The sequence below is a fragment of the Tenrec ecaudatus genome, chromosome 3 (genome assembly GCF_050624435.1).
Source record: "Tenrec ecaudatus isolate mTenEca1 chromosome 3, mTenEca1.hap1, whole genome shotgun sequence".
NCBI classification, from domain to species: Eukaryota; Metazoa; Chordata; class Mammalia; order Afrosoricida; family Tenrecidae; genus Tenrec; species Tenrec ecaudatus.
Genome location: NC_134532.1, coordinates 145,821,413 through 145,834,456, shown reverse-complemented (window position 1 = coordinate 145,834,456; position 13,044 = coordinate 145,821,413). Strand labels below are relative to the sequence as shown.

General features: G+C 43.6%; 1 protein-coding gene across 1 annotated transcript in view; it reads left to right on the top strand.

Moving 5' to 3' along the window:
* The window catches only part of FRAS1 (Fraser extracellular matrix complex subunit 1), a 587,299-nt gene that overhangs the window by 483,241 nt on the left and 91,014 nt on the right, over window positions 1-13,044 (top strand). Inside the window, exons 44-47 of the mRNA XM_075544919.1 lie at window positions 636-899; window positions 3,273-3,461; window positions 6,151-6,270; window positions 6,541-6,720. Coding sequence (XP_075401034.1) covers window positions 636-899; window positions 3,273-3,461; window positions 6,151-6,270; window positions 6,541-6,720 — 753 coding nt within the window. The remainder of the gene's footprint in view (window positions 1-635; window positions 900-3,272; window positions 3,462-6,150; window positions 6,271-6,540; window positions 6,721-13,044) is intronic.

The window sequence follows — 13,044 nt, the reverse complement described above, 5'->3', positions numbered from 1 at the left end:
TAGCTAAAGCTCTAGAACGTTCTTCTTCCAGATACAGTGTCTGTGTGGTGGTCACGCCCATTGGTATTTTAAAGGGAAAATACGTTGCGACTGTTGGCCATGTTTTCACTTACCTTCCCTCGCTTTCACGTTTCCCGAATGAAGCACTTTGCTTGGCTGGTTGCAATACACAAGCCCCTTGAACATTGGACAGCATGTCTCCACCTGAAGTTGTTCTATGAATATGTTTCTGCATTTTAAAGAAATGTGTTTTAAATCTGAGTTTAAGTGGACTCTGGAGCACATTCCCATCTCCCACCCCGGCCGCCCTAGCAGGAGGAAGGCAACAGGGAGGGTGCCATCTTCATGTCATAGCCGGGGAAACTAAGGTGCACGGAACGACGGAAGGGAGCTTGAGCTTGTGACCGGAAGTTCCGGGCTACTCCATTCCATCTACCTGTGTCTTCTTAAGAGATTCTTAGCCAGGGAAAGTCGGACTTGATCTATTTTTTTGTCCAGTGAGGCCGCAGGAGCAGCAACCTGTGCTCATATATTAAACAGTGGTCACCAAGAGCCCCTAAAGTGCTGGACAGACTGCTTTGACACCATATGTAGTTTGTCATCTTTCCTTTGTTTCTCTGTGCTTCCATTTTCAGGTCAACTAGTGTGGAAGCAAACTGCCTCTGAGCCTCTCGAGAGTGGGAGGGCTTTAGCTTCAGGCTCCTCCTTCACCTACCGGGATGTCCTGGACCAGCTGATTTGGTTCCAGCCAAGTGTTCAGGGTGTGGCATTGGATGAGTTTCGGTTCTCCCTCACTGATGGCAAACATACTGACACGGGGAGGATGGAGATCTACATAGAGTTGCCTACAAAGGACACCCTCCAGCTGCTTGTTAACCGGGGCCTACGGCTCTCAGCAGGTACCAGGAGAATGGAAGGTGGGGGAATTCTTCTAGCCTTATTTCCTGTGGGCTAAGTATGTGAGCACATTCCACATCCATGTTATCCTTGGGCATCGAACTAACTGCTCAGAACTTGAGGCGCAAATTTAAAAGTAGCCTTGTCTGTTTGAGTAACAAATGTGGATCTCTGAAATTTGTTGCCCACGTGCCTCTATTTGTGAACTTGAGAGAGATAAAAATAGAGAGATGAGTTTATAGACTTTACAAAGTCCTCAGAAATTTTCATTTACCCAGCTCCTGTGATGCTAGGGTTTCTTGCCACCTTGCCATCAATGTACTACAGAAATAAGCAGGAATGGGAATAGAAACGCCAAAAGGGTAGGGGGAAGGTGGGTGAGGTGGGGAAGGAGGAGGCACCGATCACAATGAATTGCACATAACCACAGCCCCCCAACCACCAACCACGGGGAAGAACAACAGAAACCAGAGGGCAAGGGAAATGATGGTCGGAGTGAGATTTGAAAATAATTAACGATCCGGAGTGAGATTTGAAAATAATTAATGATCCGGAGTGAGATTTGAACATAATTAACAATCTATGATCTATCGGGGGCCACGAGAGTTGCGGGATGGGAAGGGATGGAAAAAAAAACAGGAGCTGGTTCTGGGGGCTCAATGGAAAGTAAATGCCAGGGAAAGAACAATGGAGTATATGTACGAATGTGTCGGACACAATCGATATATGGTTTGTAACAAGAGTTGTAAGAGCCTCCAATAAAACGATTTAAAAAAAAATCTAGCAGGATTCTCAAGCTAGTGAAAAAAAGGTGTGGAGGGGCAATTAGGAGTCATCCTTGCAACTACTGTGACACGCGTCCGACTTGGGCTCCGTTTTCAGGAGAAGGTTCCTTAATTAGGAAGATTCTCATCTAGGGAGCACGTACACGTTGATAAGGTTCTAGCTCTAATCTCTTCTTAATCTCATGTGTATTTTGTAGTGAAAAATATCGGTATAATCTCAACTGCGATCGAGTCAATCCCAACTCACACCACCCTATAGCACAGAGGAGAACTGATACTGGAAAACTTGCAGGTTCCCCTTGCCCTAGTATCAGGTTCAGGATTTGCTTTTACTCCCCTTACTTATCTGCTATTAAGTTAGCTTGTTGCTGTTTCATAGATGATGGTAGCAGACACAGAGATTCCTTAGTCAGAGACCACGCACATTATTATAGCCCAGCAGGCCACCCAGGCAAGTAAGTTTGCATCCGCTTTCCAAGCCAATCAAATCCCATTGGAGTGATAAAAACAGCCCACATCAAAGTGGGATGAATTGCAGAAGAGGAACCCTGAGCTTAGAGAACCCATCATGTTATAACAAGCAGTAGGCAAGCCCGATCTTTGTCCCAGAGGAAAACGTTCCTTCTCAAGGTTCCTTGCTGATGGCTCCGGTAAAGAGCAGGCTTTAACCACCAAGACTATGCAAGGGCATTCAGAGCCTGAGGTAGGTTGCCACTCCAAATACCAGGATATATCCTATGAAAATGACTAGGATCTGCTTGATTAAAATTTATTCTTTTTAATAGGGTAAAATTGCTAGACAGGAAAACAAGGACCAAGGCTCCAAGAAGAGTCCGTTTCTATTAGCCAGTACTGTTTCTCCATCCCCTACACCTGTGCAGTATTCTGGCTTACCAGCTCAAACGCCCCTGCTCCACAATCCCACTGTAGCCTTTGTCTTAAAAAATGATGACTTTGATGCTTTAGTTTAAGATGGCAAGATAGGTCTATGAGTTTGGGCAAAGATACATTCTTTATGATGTGGTGATCTTCAAGACAGTAACTAAATTTGCTTGAAGAAGGTTTCATCGTAGACCTAAGAGTCATTTTCAGTGTAGATCTAGGAATCCTTTCATTGGTGTCAGCAGGTCATGGGAGTAGAGGGAGCCTTGGTGGAATGTGAGGGCGCTCTGAGTAGCATAAATGCTGAAGTGCTGGACAGCTAGCCGTAAGATTGGTTCTTCACACCACACAGAGGTGTCTCAGATGATCTGTTTCTAAAAGCCCTGTGGACGACTGTTCTCCTCTGCTCACGTGGGTGCTCCACGAATGGGAATCCACTTGGGGGCCACTAACAGCAACAAGTGGGAGACCGTGAAGAGAAAAAAGACTCAGATGTGTACTCAAAGGATGATTAGAAAATAGAAATGTGGGACTCTGTCAATTAGGGAACTAAACATTCATTCCACTAGAAACCAAAAAGAGCAATTTCCATGGTGTTTGGACCCGAAGAATGTGTGATAATTTAGTCTCTACCCTCCAAAAATCACTTGACATCTCATTGAGAAAAATGATGAGGAATGACCTATCATGTCTTCCATTATCACCTAGGGTCCGTAGCACGCATCACGGAGCAGCACTTGAAAGTGACAGATAGTGATTCAGATGACCATCGGGTTATGTACATCATGAAGGAAGATCCTACCGCGGGGCGCCTGCAGATGGTTAAACGTGACAACCTGGAACAAATCTCTGTGAAGGGTCCCACCCGGAGTTTCACCCAGGCCGACATCAGCCAAGGTCAGTCCGTTCTCTTTTGCTCACACCCTTTCCACCCAGACGAGTCAACCTGGAGCTAAATGCCTGGAAGGCCATTATGAACTCTACCCTCTCTGAATAAGTGCTGAATTATAGCATCATTTATTCTTTTTCTTGTCTCCTCAGAACTTTTGTTTAACTGAGAAAAAAAGAAAGCTATCTTTCTTGGCCAAACTATGTTCCAGCTTTGACATAACATTTTTGAAATTCAGCGCTATATTACGAAAGGAAAAATCATTTTGACTTGCTGTGATGTTAAAATGTGTGAGGGAGAGAAAAGTGAAAAGGGAATAGGGATGGATTAAGGCGAAAATTATGCCTTCCTTAGATGAGCAATTTATATCTCTTTTTCAGCTCCCCAAAGAGCACAAGTTAATGAACTAAGCAAAATGGAAGGGCATAAATCGGAGCTGGGTAGTAGAAACCGCATGGCTCATCCCTCCTCCAGGAAATGCTGATGTGTCGTGCAGTGGCATAATGTTAACTGCGACGTAGTGACTGTGCAGTGCTGGCTGGGTGAAAAATGGGCGAGAAAGTTATCTATCGGAGTGAGGGCAAAGGAATCCAAAGTCACGTGAGGCCATGCAATTCCATTCAGAGGCGGAAATGTGCCCCTGAGGCTCAGCAAGCAGCCATGCTCTACAACCCAACCTTGAGAACAGCCAGACTCTCACTGGACCCAAGGTGCTTTAGTGAAGAGGGTGGAGTGAGCAGCTCAGAAAAAATCCTCATCCCCACAGATCCCATTCTGCCTCCCAGTGACCAGATACGACAGTAGAACGTCCCCTTTGTAAATCCTTACAGGAGCAGAGAGCCTCACATTTCTCCCAAGAAGCTGCCGGTGGCTTTGAATTGCAGGACTTTTGATCAGCTGCCCAACCCATCACCCATTGTACCACCGGGGCTTCTTAGAATGGGCAAGGAGTTGAAATTCCCAAATTCTCTCCTAAAACAATGAAAGCAGCCATATCTTCTCAGATGTGTGGTTCCATTTCCATGGACAGAAACGTAGAACAATAATTAAGATACCCAGGCAAAGAATTCTTAGCATTAAAAACAATAGTTTCATCTCAGACAGAATCTCATAACGTCTGTTATGCAAACTTGTAGTCATTACACATTGGGCTGCTAACTGCAAGGTCAGCAGTTTGAAACCACGAGTCGCTCCTTGGGAGAAAGACAGGGCTTTCTCCTCCCATAAACAATTACGGTCTCAGAAACTCACAGGGGCAGTTCAGCCCTGTCCTCTAGCGTGGCAACGATGCATTGGCAGGGGGTTTGGTTTTCCATGCAAGCTAATATAAGGAAGTCAATTAGCAAGGAGCCAGTTCTTTACCAGTTACATTATCAATGGAAGTAGACACCAAGGCTAACCCTGAACGGCAACTTAGGGACATGGAGCCACACTGCCTGAACTTGAGCCTAAGTGTGCTGTATACAAGCTGGGTGGCTTTGTTTGAGTGTCATAAACTCTGTGCCTCCATTTCTCTGTTTACAAAATGGGTTGTTGTAAGGATTGAAAACGTTGATATGTCAACCTATATGGATATTTCTACCATCAAGTCTGATTCATACCGACTCTAGAGGGCAGAGTTCAACTGCCCTGTAGGTTTCCAAGACCGGAACTCTTTACTGGAGAGAAAAGCCTCATCTTTCTCCCAAGGAGCTGGTTTTGAACTGCTCACCTTGTAGTTAGCAGCCCAAAGCTTAACCTACTTACCCAACCAGGGACCCTCACATAGCGCCTATCAAAACTCCTTTGAAAGTAGACAATAAGCCCGTCTTTTAGAGTGCCTCTGGTTGGATTTGAACCACCAGGCTTTTAATTAGTAGCCCAACTCTTAAACATGTGCCCCACCCAAGGCTCTGATCACTACATCACTCAGCTAATGGGCACTTTGACAGAAAATGAGCAGAAATGATGCTTTGGGTTTAGAAAGGTAGGATACATTTTGCTTACTTCTTTGGATCTTCTTGACTTCTTTTTAGATTCTGTATTAGCTGACTTGTGTGTGTTTGGTCATAGCCCATGTAGCACCAACAGTTACTGAAAGCTGTGCTGGGGAAGGGAAGATTCCTGGTTGCACGTGGACTGTAGTTTGTGTTCTCTTGTCCTTGTGATACAGTTGTGAACAGGTCCCACCAAGTGGACTGACTGGGCTGGTGCACACTTACACGTGGGTACTTTGGATGATTTAGGCATTCAGGAAATCTCATGACAGGTTAAGCTGCAGCCTTGTTATCAAGTAGATTTGGACCCAGGGCAAGTCCCCGTGTTGCGTGGCAGAATGGCTCATAGTTTTCAGTGGCCTGGAAAATCACCAGGCCTTTCTTCTGGGGCACCTCTGCATAGGCTCAAACTTCCAAACTCCCAGTTAGCGGCTGAGCACATTAACCATATGCACCACCCAGGGACCCCGTAGCCTTTTGAAAAGTGCCATCAGGGAGAGCACTTTGGGTGAATTTTATTCTGAGAGGTCTTAGGTTTTGAAGTATTTGCTAGTGGGAGATAAACCGAAATTTTAGATTAAAATGTCAAAAGTGACATAGATGTGAGGACGGTGTGAACTGATTCACTGGTGTGAATACCAATCAAATCCCACCTCACACTTCAGAGATAAGGGCAGGGAGCCCTAAATGCAAATCTCGACTTCCTCTTTTCTTTTCACAGGGCAAGTAGAATACAGTCACAGAAAGGGAGAGTCTGGCGGCAGCTTTTCTTTTAAGTTTGATGTGGTTGATGAAGAAGGCAACAAATTGACTGGCCAATCATTTTCCATCAGTGTTTTAGGTAAGGGGGCAGAGGGCTTCTCGTAGGAAAATTCTCCAGCCGTTCTGAGGCTGTTTAGTTTAACATGGTGCTTGGCTGGGGCCCTTTACTTCACCTTGGCAATATGTAAATCATATCCTGGCTCTCATGCTAAGTCTTGGCTTCTTGCACATTCTCTCAAGGCCAGGCATAAAAGTTACTCTGACCTTACCCCAAGGCACCACGTCTAAAATCGGGGAGGAAATGAAGCTATAAAGATCCATTTCAAATCACTGTTTCTGATATTTATAGAAGACAGATTCCCGCCAGTCATCACCACCAATAAAGGTCTGGTCTTAGATGAAAACTCAGTGAAGAAAATCACCACTCTGCAACTATCAGCCACCGACCAGGACAGCGAGCCTGCAGCATTGATCTACAGAGTCACTAAGCAGCCCCAACTAGGCCACCTGGAGCACACAGCATCGCCGGGTAAGGCTTCCATCTCCTGCTTCATAAAATGCAGAGTTGCTGTTAGGTGCCATCGATCAATTCCAAGCCATAGCGACCTGTGCACAGCATAGCCAAACGCTGCCCTGCCCCTGTCATTGTTAGGTTTGAACATTGGCTGCAGTGACTGTCGCAAGCGATCTTGCTGAAGGTCTTCCTTTCTTCCACGGTCCTTCTACTTTACTAAGCGTGATATTCTTTCCCAGGGATTGCTCTCTCCAGAGAATATATCCAAAGTATGTGGGATGGAGCCTCTCCACCCTTGATTCCACGGAGTGTTCTGGTTGTTTCCTTGTTCTCCTGGCAGTCCATGGTACTTTCAATACTCTTCCCAGCACCATACTTCAAATACATGTCAGTCTACCATATCCAGTGTCCAACTTTCACATGCATCTGAGGCAATTGAAAATAACATGACTTGAGTCAGGCACACCTTTTGTCTTGAAAGGGAATTGTTGCTCTTAAATCCTTTAAAGAAGTCTTGTGCAGCAGATTTTCCCAGTGTAATAGGACATTTGATTTCTTGACTGCTGCTTCCATTGATTGTGGATCCAAGCATGATGAAATCCTTAAGAACTTCACTCTTTTCTCTCATTTATCGTGATGTTGCTCCAATAGGGAAGATTTTAGTTTTCTGTACATTGAGTTGCAATTCATACTTAAAGTTTCAGTTCTTTTCCTTATTGACATGTAATTCACCTGCAATGCAATAGTTCAATCATAAAAAGAAGAGTTGTACAATCATAACAATCCATTTTAGAATATTTTCTTCTTTCTTGTACTATTGTTTTTTAGCTCTCCATATCCCCCTAACCTCCCCTGCCAAGCCCCTAGGTTATTATTAAGCCAGTTACTGCCTCTGTAGATTTACCTATCCTGTGATTCATATTCAGGAAACATACAAAACAAAAAAATAAAAATAAGAACAGTGATAAAACCAGAGAAAAACCTCAATAGAAAATAAAGCAGAAACAACAAGGGACCAACCAGGGGGACATGGGAGAGGGGGACGTGGGGTAAATGAAGTGGGTGTTAACAAACCCAGGGACAAGGGAACAACAAGTGACCTAAAATCAATGACAAGGAGGTTGGAGACTGCCTGGTAGGGAGTGATCAGGGGCAATGTAACCAAGAGGAATTACTGAAACCCAAATGAAGGCCGAACATGATCGTTGGAAAAGAGAAAGGTAAAAGAAAATAGATGTAAGAACTAGGAGGCAAAGGGCATTTATAGAAGTGTAATACAGGCATGTACATATGTAAATATATTTATATATAATAACAGGAAAATAAATCTATGTACATATATTTATATGTTAAGTATTAAGGTACCAGATGGACATTGGGTCGCTACTCAAGTACTCCCTCAATGCAATAATACTTTGTTCTAATAACCTGGCATTCCATGATGCTCACCTTCCTGACATGATCGCTGAAGCCAAAATGGGTGCATAAGCAAATATGGTGAAGAAAGCTGATGGTCCTCAGCTATCAAAAGACATACCATTTAGGGTATTACAGCTTGAAGATAAACAAGTGGCCATCTAGCTGAGAAGCAACAAAGTCCATATGGAAGAAGCACACCAGCCTGTGTGATCATGAGGTGTCGATGGAATCAGGTATTAAAGGCCCAGAACAAAAAATCATATCAATGTGAATGAGGGCAAGTGTGGAATGGAGACCCAAAGCCCATCTGTAGACAGTTAGACATTCAGGGTCACAAGGAAGAGATGAGCCTAGTCAGGGTGTAGTATAGCACCCTGGGTCTATACTGGGTCCCAAGGAAGAGATGAGCCAGTCAGGAAGGAGATGAGCAGTATACCACCCATGAAACATACAACTTTCCTCTAGTTCTTTAATGCTTCCTCCTCTCCACTCTCTACCTTACAATTCCAGCTAGACCAGAGCATGTAAAACTGGTACAGTTAACACCTAGAAACACAGAGAATCCAGAACAGATAAACCCTCAGGACCAATGAGAGTCACCAGGAGGGGAAGGGGAAGGTGGGGGAGAAGGAGGAACCGATCACAATGATTGACATATAAGCCCCTCACAGGGGGACAGACAACAGAAAAGTGGGTGAAGGGAGATTTCAGTCAGTGTAAGACATGACAAAATGCTGTATATACTCAAGTATAAGCTGACCCGAATATCAGCCAGGGCACCGAATTTTACCACGGAAACTGCATTAAAAATCTGCTGAAAAATTCACCTATACACGAGTATATATGGTAATCATAATTTATAAATTATCAAGGGTTCATAAGGGAGGGAGGGTGGGGGCGAGGGAAAAAAATGAGCTGATACCAAAGGCTCAAGTTGAAAGAAAATATTTTGAGAATGATGAGGGCAACAACTGTACAAATGTGTTTGACATAAAGGATTGATGTATGGATTGTGATAAGAATTGTATGAGCCCCCAATGAAATGTGTAATATATGACAAAATAATAATAATATATGAATGATGAAGGGTTCATGGGGTAGGGGGGAGTGAGGAGGGAGGGAGAAAATGAACAGCAGATATTAAGGGCTCAAGTAGAAGGCAAATGTTTTGAAAATGATGATGGCAACAAATGTACATATGTTCTTGACACAATGGATGGATGTATGGATTGTGATAAGAGTTGTATGCGCCCCCAATAAAATGATTTTTAAAAAAGGAAAGAAAGAAAATATTAAAAACCAGAAAAAATGTTAAATGGGTCTGAAGAGAGATCAAATGATAAGGTGTTGCATTTTAACTTTACTCCATCTGATATAATTGACTATGCAATGTTTTCTAGCTGATAGCAGGACTTTTCACATTCCTAGACTAAGACCAAAGGGGAGTCACCTGAGGCTTAAGCCACACGGGGACCTGACAAATCAATTTGAGGCTTCCACTGTTAATCACAGTCTTCTGGAAATTGGATGTTCAGAATTTAACCACTCCCTCCTCTAAATTTAGATTTTAAAATTTACAATCCTTGGATCACCCAGGCTGGTGTGCTTCTTCCATGCGAACTTAATGGAAATCTCATTTAGGTGGCTGCTTGTTTTCAGACAAGCCTATAAGACTCCAGATGGCATTCTTTCTAATAGCTAGGCACCATCTAGTTTCTTCAAACCTTACTAAAAACAAAACAAAAACCTCATTACTATCAAGTCAATCCCAGTTCACAATGACCCTATAGGACAGGGCATAACTGCCCCTGTGGGTTTCCAAGACGGTAACTCTTTATAGAAGTAGAAAACCTTTACTTTCTCCCAAGGAGTACTGGTGGATTTGAAATGCTGACCTTGTGATAAGAGCACAATGCATCACCACTACACCACCAGGGCTTCTCTGGCATAGCACCCCTATCTCCAGTGTTCTTCGTGCAGACAACTATTAAGTAGAACCATGGCATAAGGACTAATTGTTCTTAGATTGGGTTGACAATTACATGGAAGCTCCAAACCCACTCATATATCTATGATTAATATATATCCCTGGTTCACTTCGTAGACATTATTAAAATTTTATCGAATATCAAACTTTATGCATTCCATTTTATTTTTGATGACTTTTAATGTTCCTAGATTCGACTTCCTACATTACAATTTCTGATTACTAATAGATATTTCAACTGTTTCTTCTCATTTTGAGTTGTTTCCCATCAGTAAATGACGGCTTAGTCCATCCATGTCATTATGCCTGACTCTTCTTTGAGAAGAGTCATATTTGGAGTGCCTGATAACCCGAGGGGCTGATCTTATCTGACAATGTTCCACAACTCTTACCGGTTTTCGATAAACTTTGTAATGTTCCACAGCTACTCAAAGATTTTCAGTGACTAATCGCTCAGAAATGGATAGCATATACCTTATTGTAGGTTGGAGCTTAGTATAGGTGGGTGGGTACATCACAGATATACATATATCTACAATCTGCCTCATTATGAGTAACCATTATTAGTAACCATCATGATTAGTATCTACAACGCACCTCATTATTAGTGGCTTTGACTCATGGTGGCCGTACATCTAACAGAATGAAACAGTGCCCAATCCTGTGCTGTCTTTATGATTGTTGGGATACTTGAGCCCATTGTTGCTATTAAATATGGTTTTCCGGCTAAGGGGTTCATCTTCCAGTGTTGCAGACATAGGACAGTGTTAGGTTGTGGCTCATGGAATTTCCATCGGCTGATTTTCACAAGTAGGTCTCCAGGTCTTTGTTCCTGGTCTGTTTCGGTCTTGAAGCTTTGCTGAACCCTTTCCATCATAGGTGACCCTCCTGGGATTTGAAGTACTTCCACGATCCTAGCAACAGACAAGCCACCACAGTGTAACGAACTCTGCTCTAAATAATACTTACCCTCTGTATCTCCAATGTGGACTACTATACATGTGTATATCATCATACTTAGCATACGTTATGTTCTCAGTTATATCTTGCTGAAAGTTGAAAACAATTTTACTTTTGTTTCTGCAGCTAGTTTGTCAATTCCGTTGGGTAAATGTTGTACCTCATTCTTCTTTTCTACCCCCTTAGCACCAGATACAGTATACTGAAGAAAAAAAACCACATGCTTAAAATTCAATTCAGCAAACAGCAAATTAACCTGTATATTGAGTCAGATTCTATATTCTTGGGAAACAATGGTAGATGCGATACAATCCTCACCCTCTGGAGCCTCATAGTCCATAGGGGGAGATAAGAAGCCCCTGAAGGTAACCATAACTCAAGAAGGAATGGGACCAGTGTTTTAAGAGATATGAACATGGGATCCTAGGAGTTCAAAAGTGGGAGAGGCTCCATCATGCTGGGTGGGTGCTCTACGGAGGTAGTGAATTGGGTCCTTGGAAGACAGACTTTGGGCCAAGTCTGTGTGGTAACATCATGTGTGGACATTGGAGAAATAGGCGTGAACTAGTGTAGCTAAAGCCTATATTCTGAAAACAGAGAAGTGCTAGACAGGCAGATTGAGATGTTGCAGAGGGTCTTCCAAGTGAGGATAGCAATTTCTACTAATTCGATAGGCAAAAGGAGTCACTGGGGAATGCTGAGCAGGGAAGTGAAGTTCATCAGGTACCATCCAACTGGATGACCTGAAGGACGGGGAAAGTAAGCCGGGACCGTGTTTAGAGAACCTGTCACTTTGATGCGGTAGTGGGTACTGAGATTTCATTTCAGGAGACAGTGTGCGCATGGCCACTAAGCAATACTATCAGGTACCTGTTGTCACCATTAGTTGTTGTCAAAGAGATTTCACCCTGTGGTGACTGTGTACATTACAGGTGGAACACTGGCCAGTCGTGTGCCATCTTCATGGCCTCCGGTGTTTGTGAGGACTATGGTGTCCCTAGTATATCTTAAGAACCATGTATCCCGGGGAGCTCATCTTCCAACACTAATCATGTAGTGTGCTGTTGTGACTCATAGGTTTTGTGAGCTAAATGTTGGGAGTAGATAACCAGGCCTTTCTTCCTCGTTTATCTGAGTCTGGAAGCACTGCTGAAAGTTGTCCTTCAGGGATGACCCTGCTGGGATTTCAGTTATGGATGGCATTGCTTTCAGCAGCATAGCAGTACGCAGACCACCACCGCACAACCAAGACCATGCACCTCAGCCCTCAAAACGGCATCTTCGCTTTTTAATACTTTAAAGAGGTCTCGTGCGCACATTTGCCCAGTGCAATATGCCACTTGATATGGCTAAATTGACTGCCACTTCCATGGCTGTTGATTATGGATCCAAGTAAAATGAAACCCTTGATCAGTCCACTCTTGTCTCCATTTATTCTGATTTTGCTGATTGGTCCAGTACTAAGGAAGAAGGTCCTGGGAATTTACTTGTGAAAAAAATAGGCTAGTGAAAACCATATGAGTTGCAGTGAATCTGATAGCTCGTATGCAGTAAATAGAAACCTTCTTGGTTGGATGACTGAAAGAAGGAATTTCAGAGGACAAACCTAAAGAAATGGGCAGCGGAACAGATGTGAGGGACAAGCTATACGTGATGAATAAACAATCCAAAAACACAATTGCCTTTTATTTCTTCCAGCCAAGAGGTGACAGCTTGCTAGAGATTGAGATCTTCATTGCTTTCCTTTTGAATTTAGAGCACAGAGCCTGCACTCATCCAACCCAGAAACGGCAACGCTGGAAGCACTTCCCTTACGGTGCTCCCCTCCTAAGGCCAGAGTCAGGCCATAAGCAGACATGCAGGCAGCCATATCATGCATCAGATGGAGGGAAAAAGAGACATGCGCTGGGATGTCTGTAGGGAGCAAGGCTGAGGACAGGCCACCCTCGTCATAAGCTCCAACAGAGGGCTGA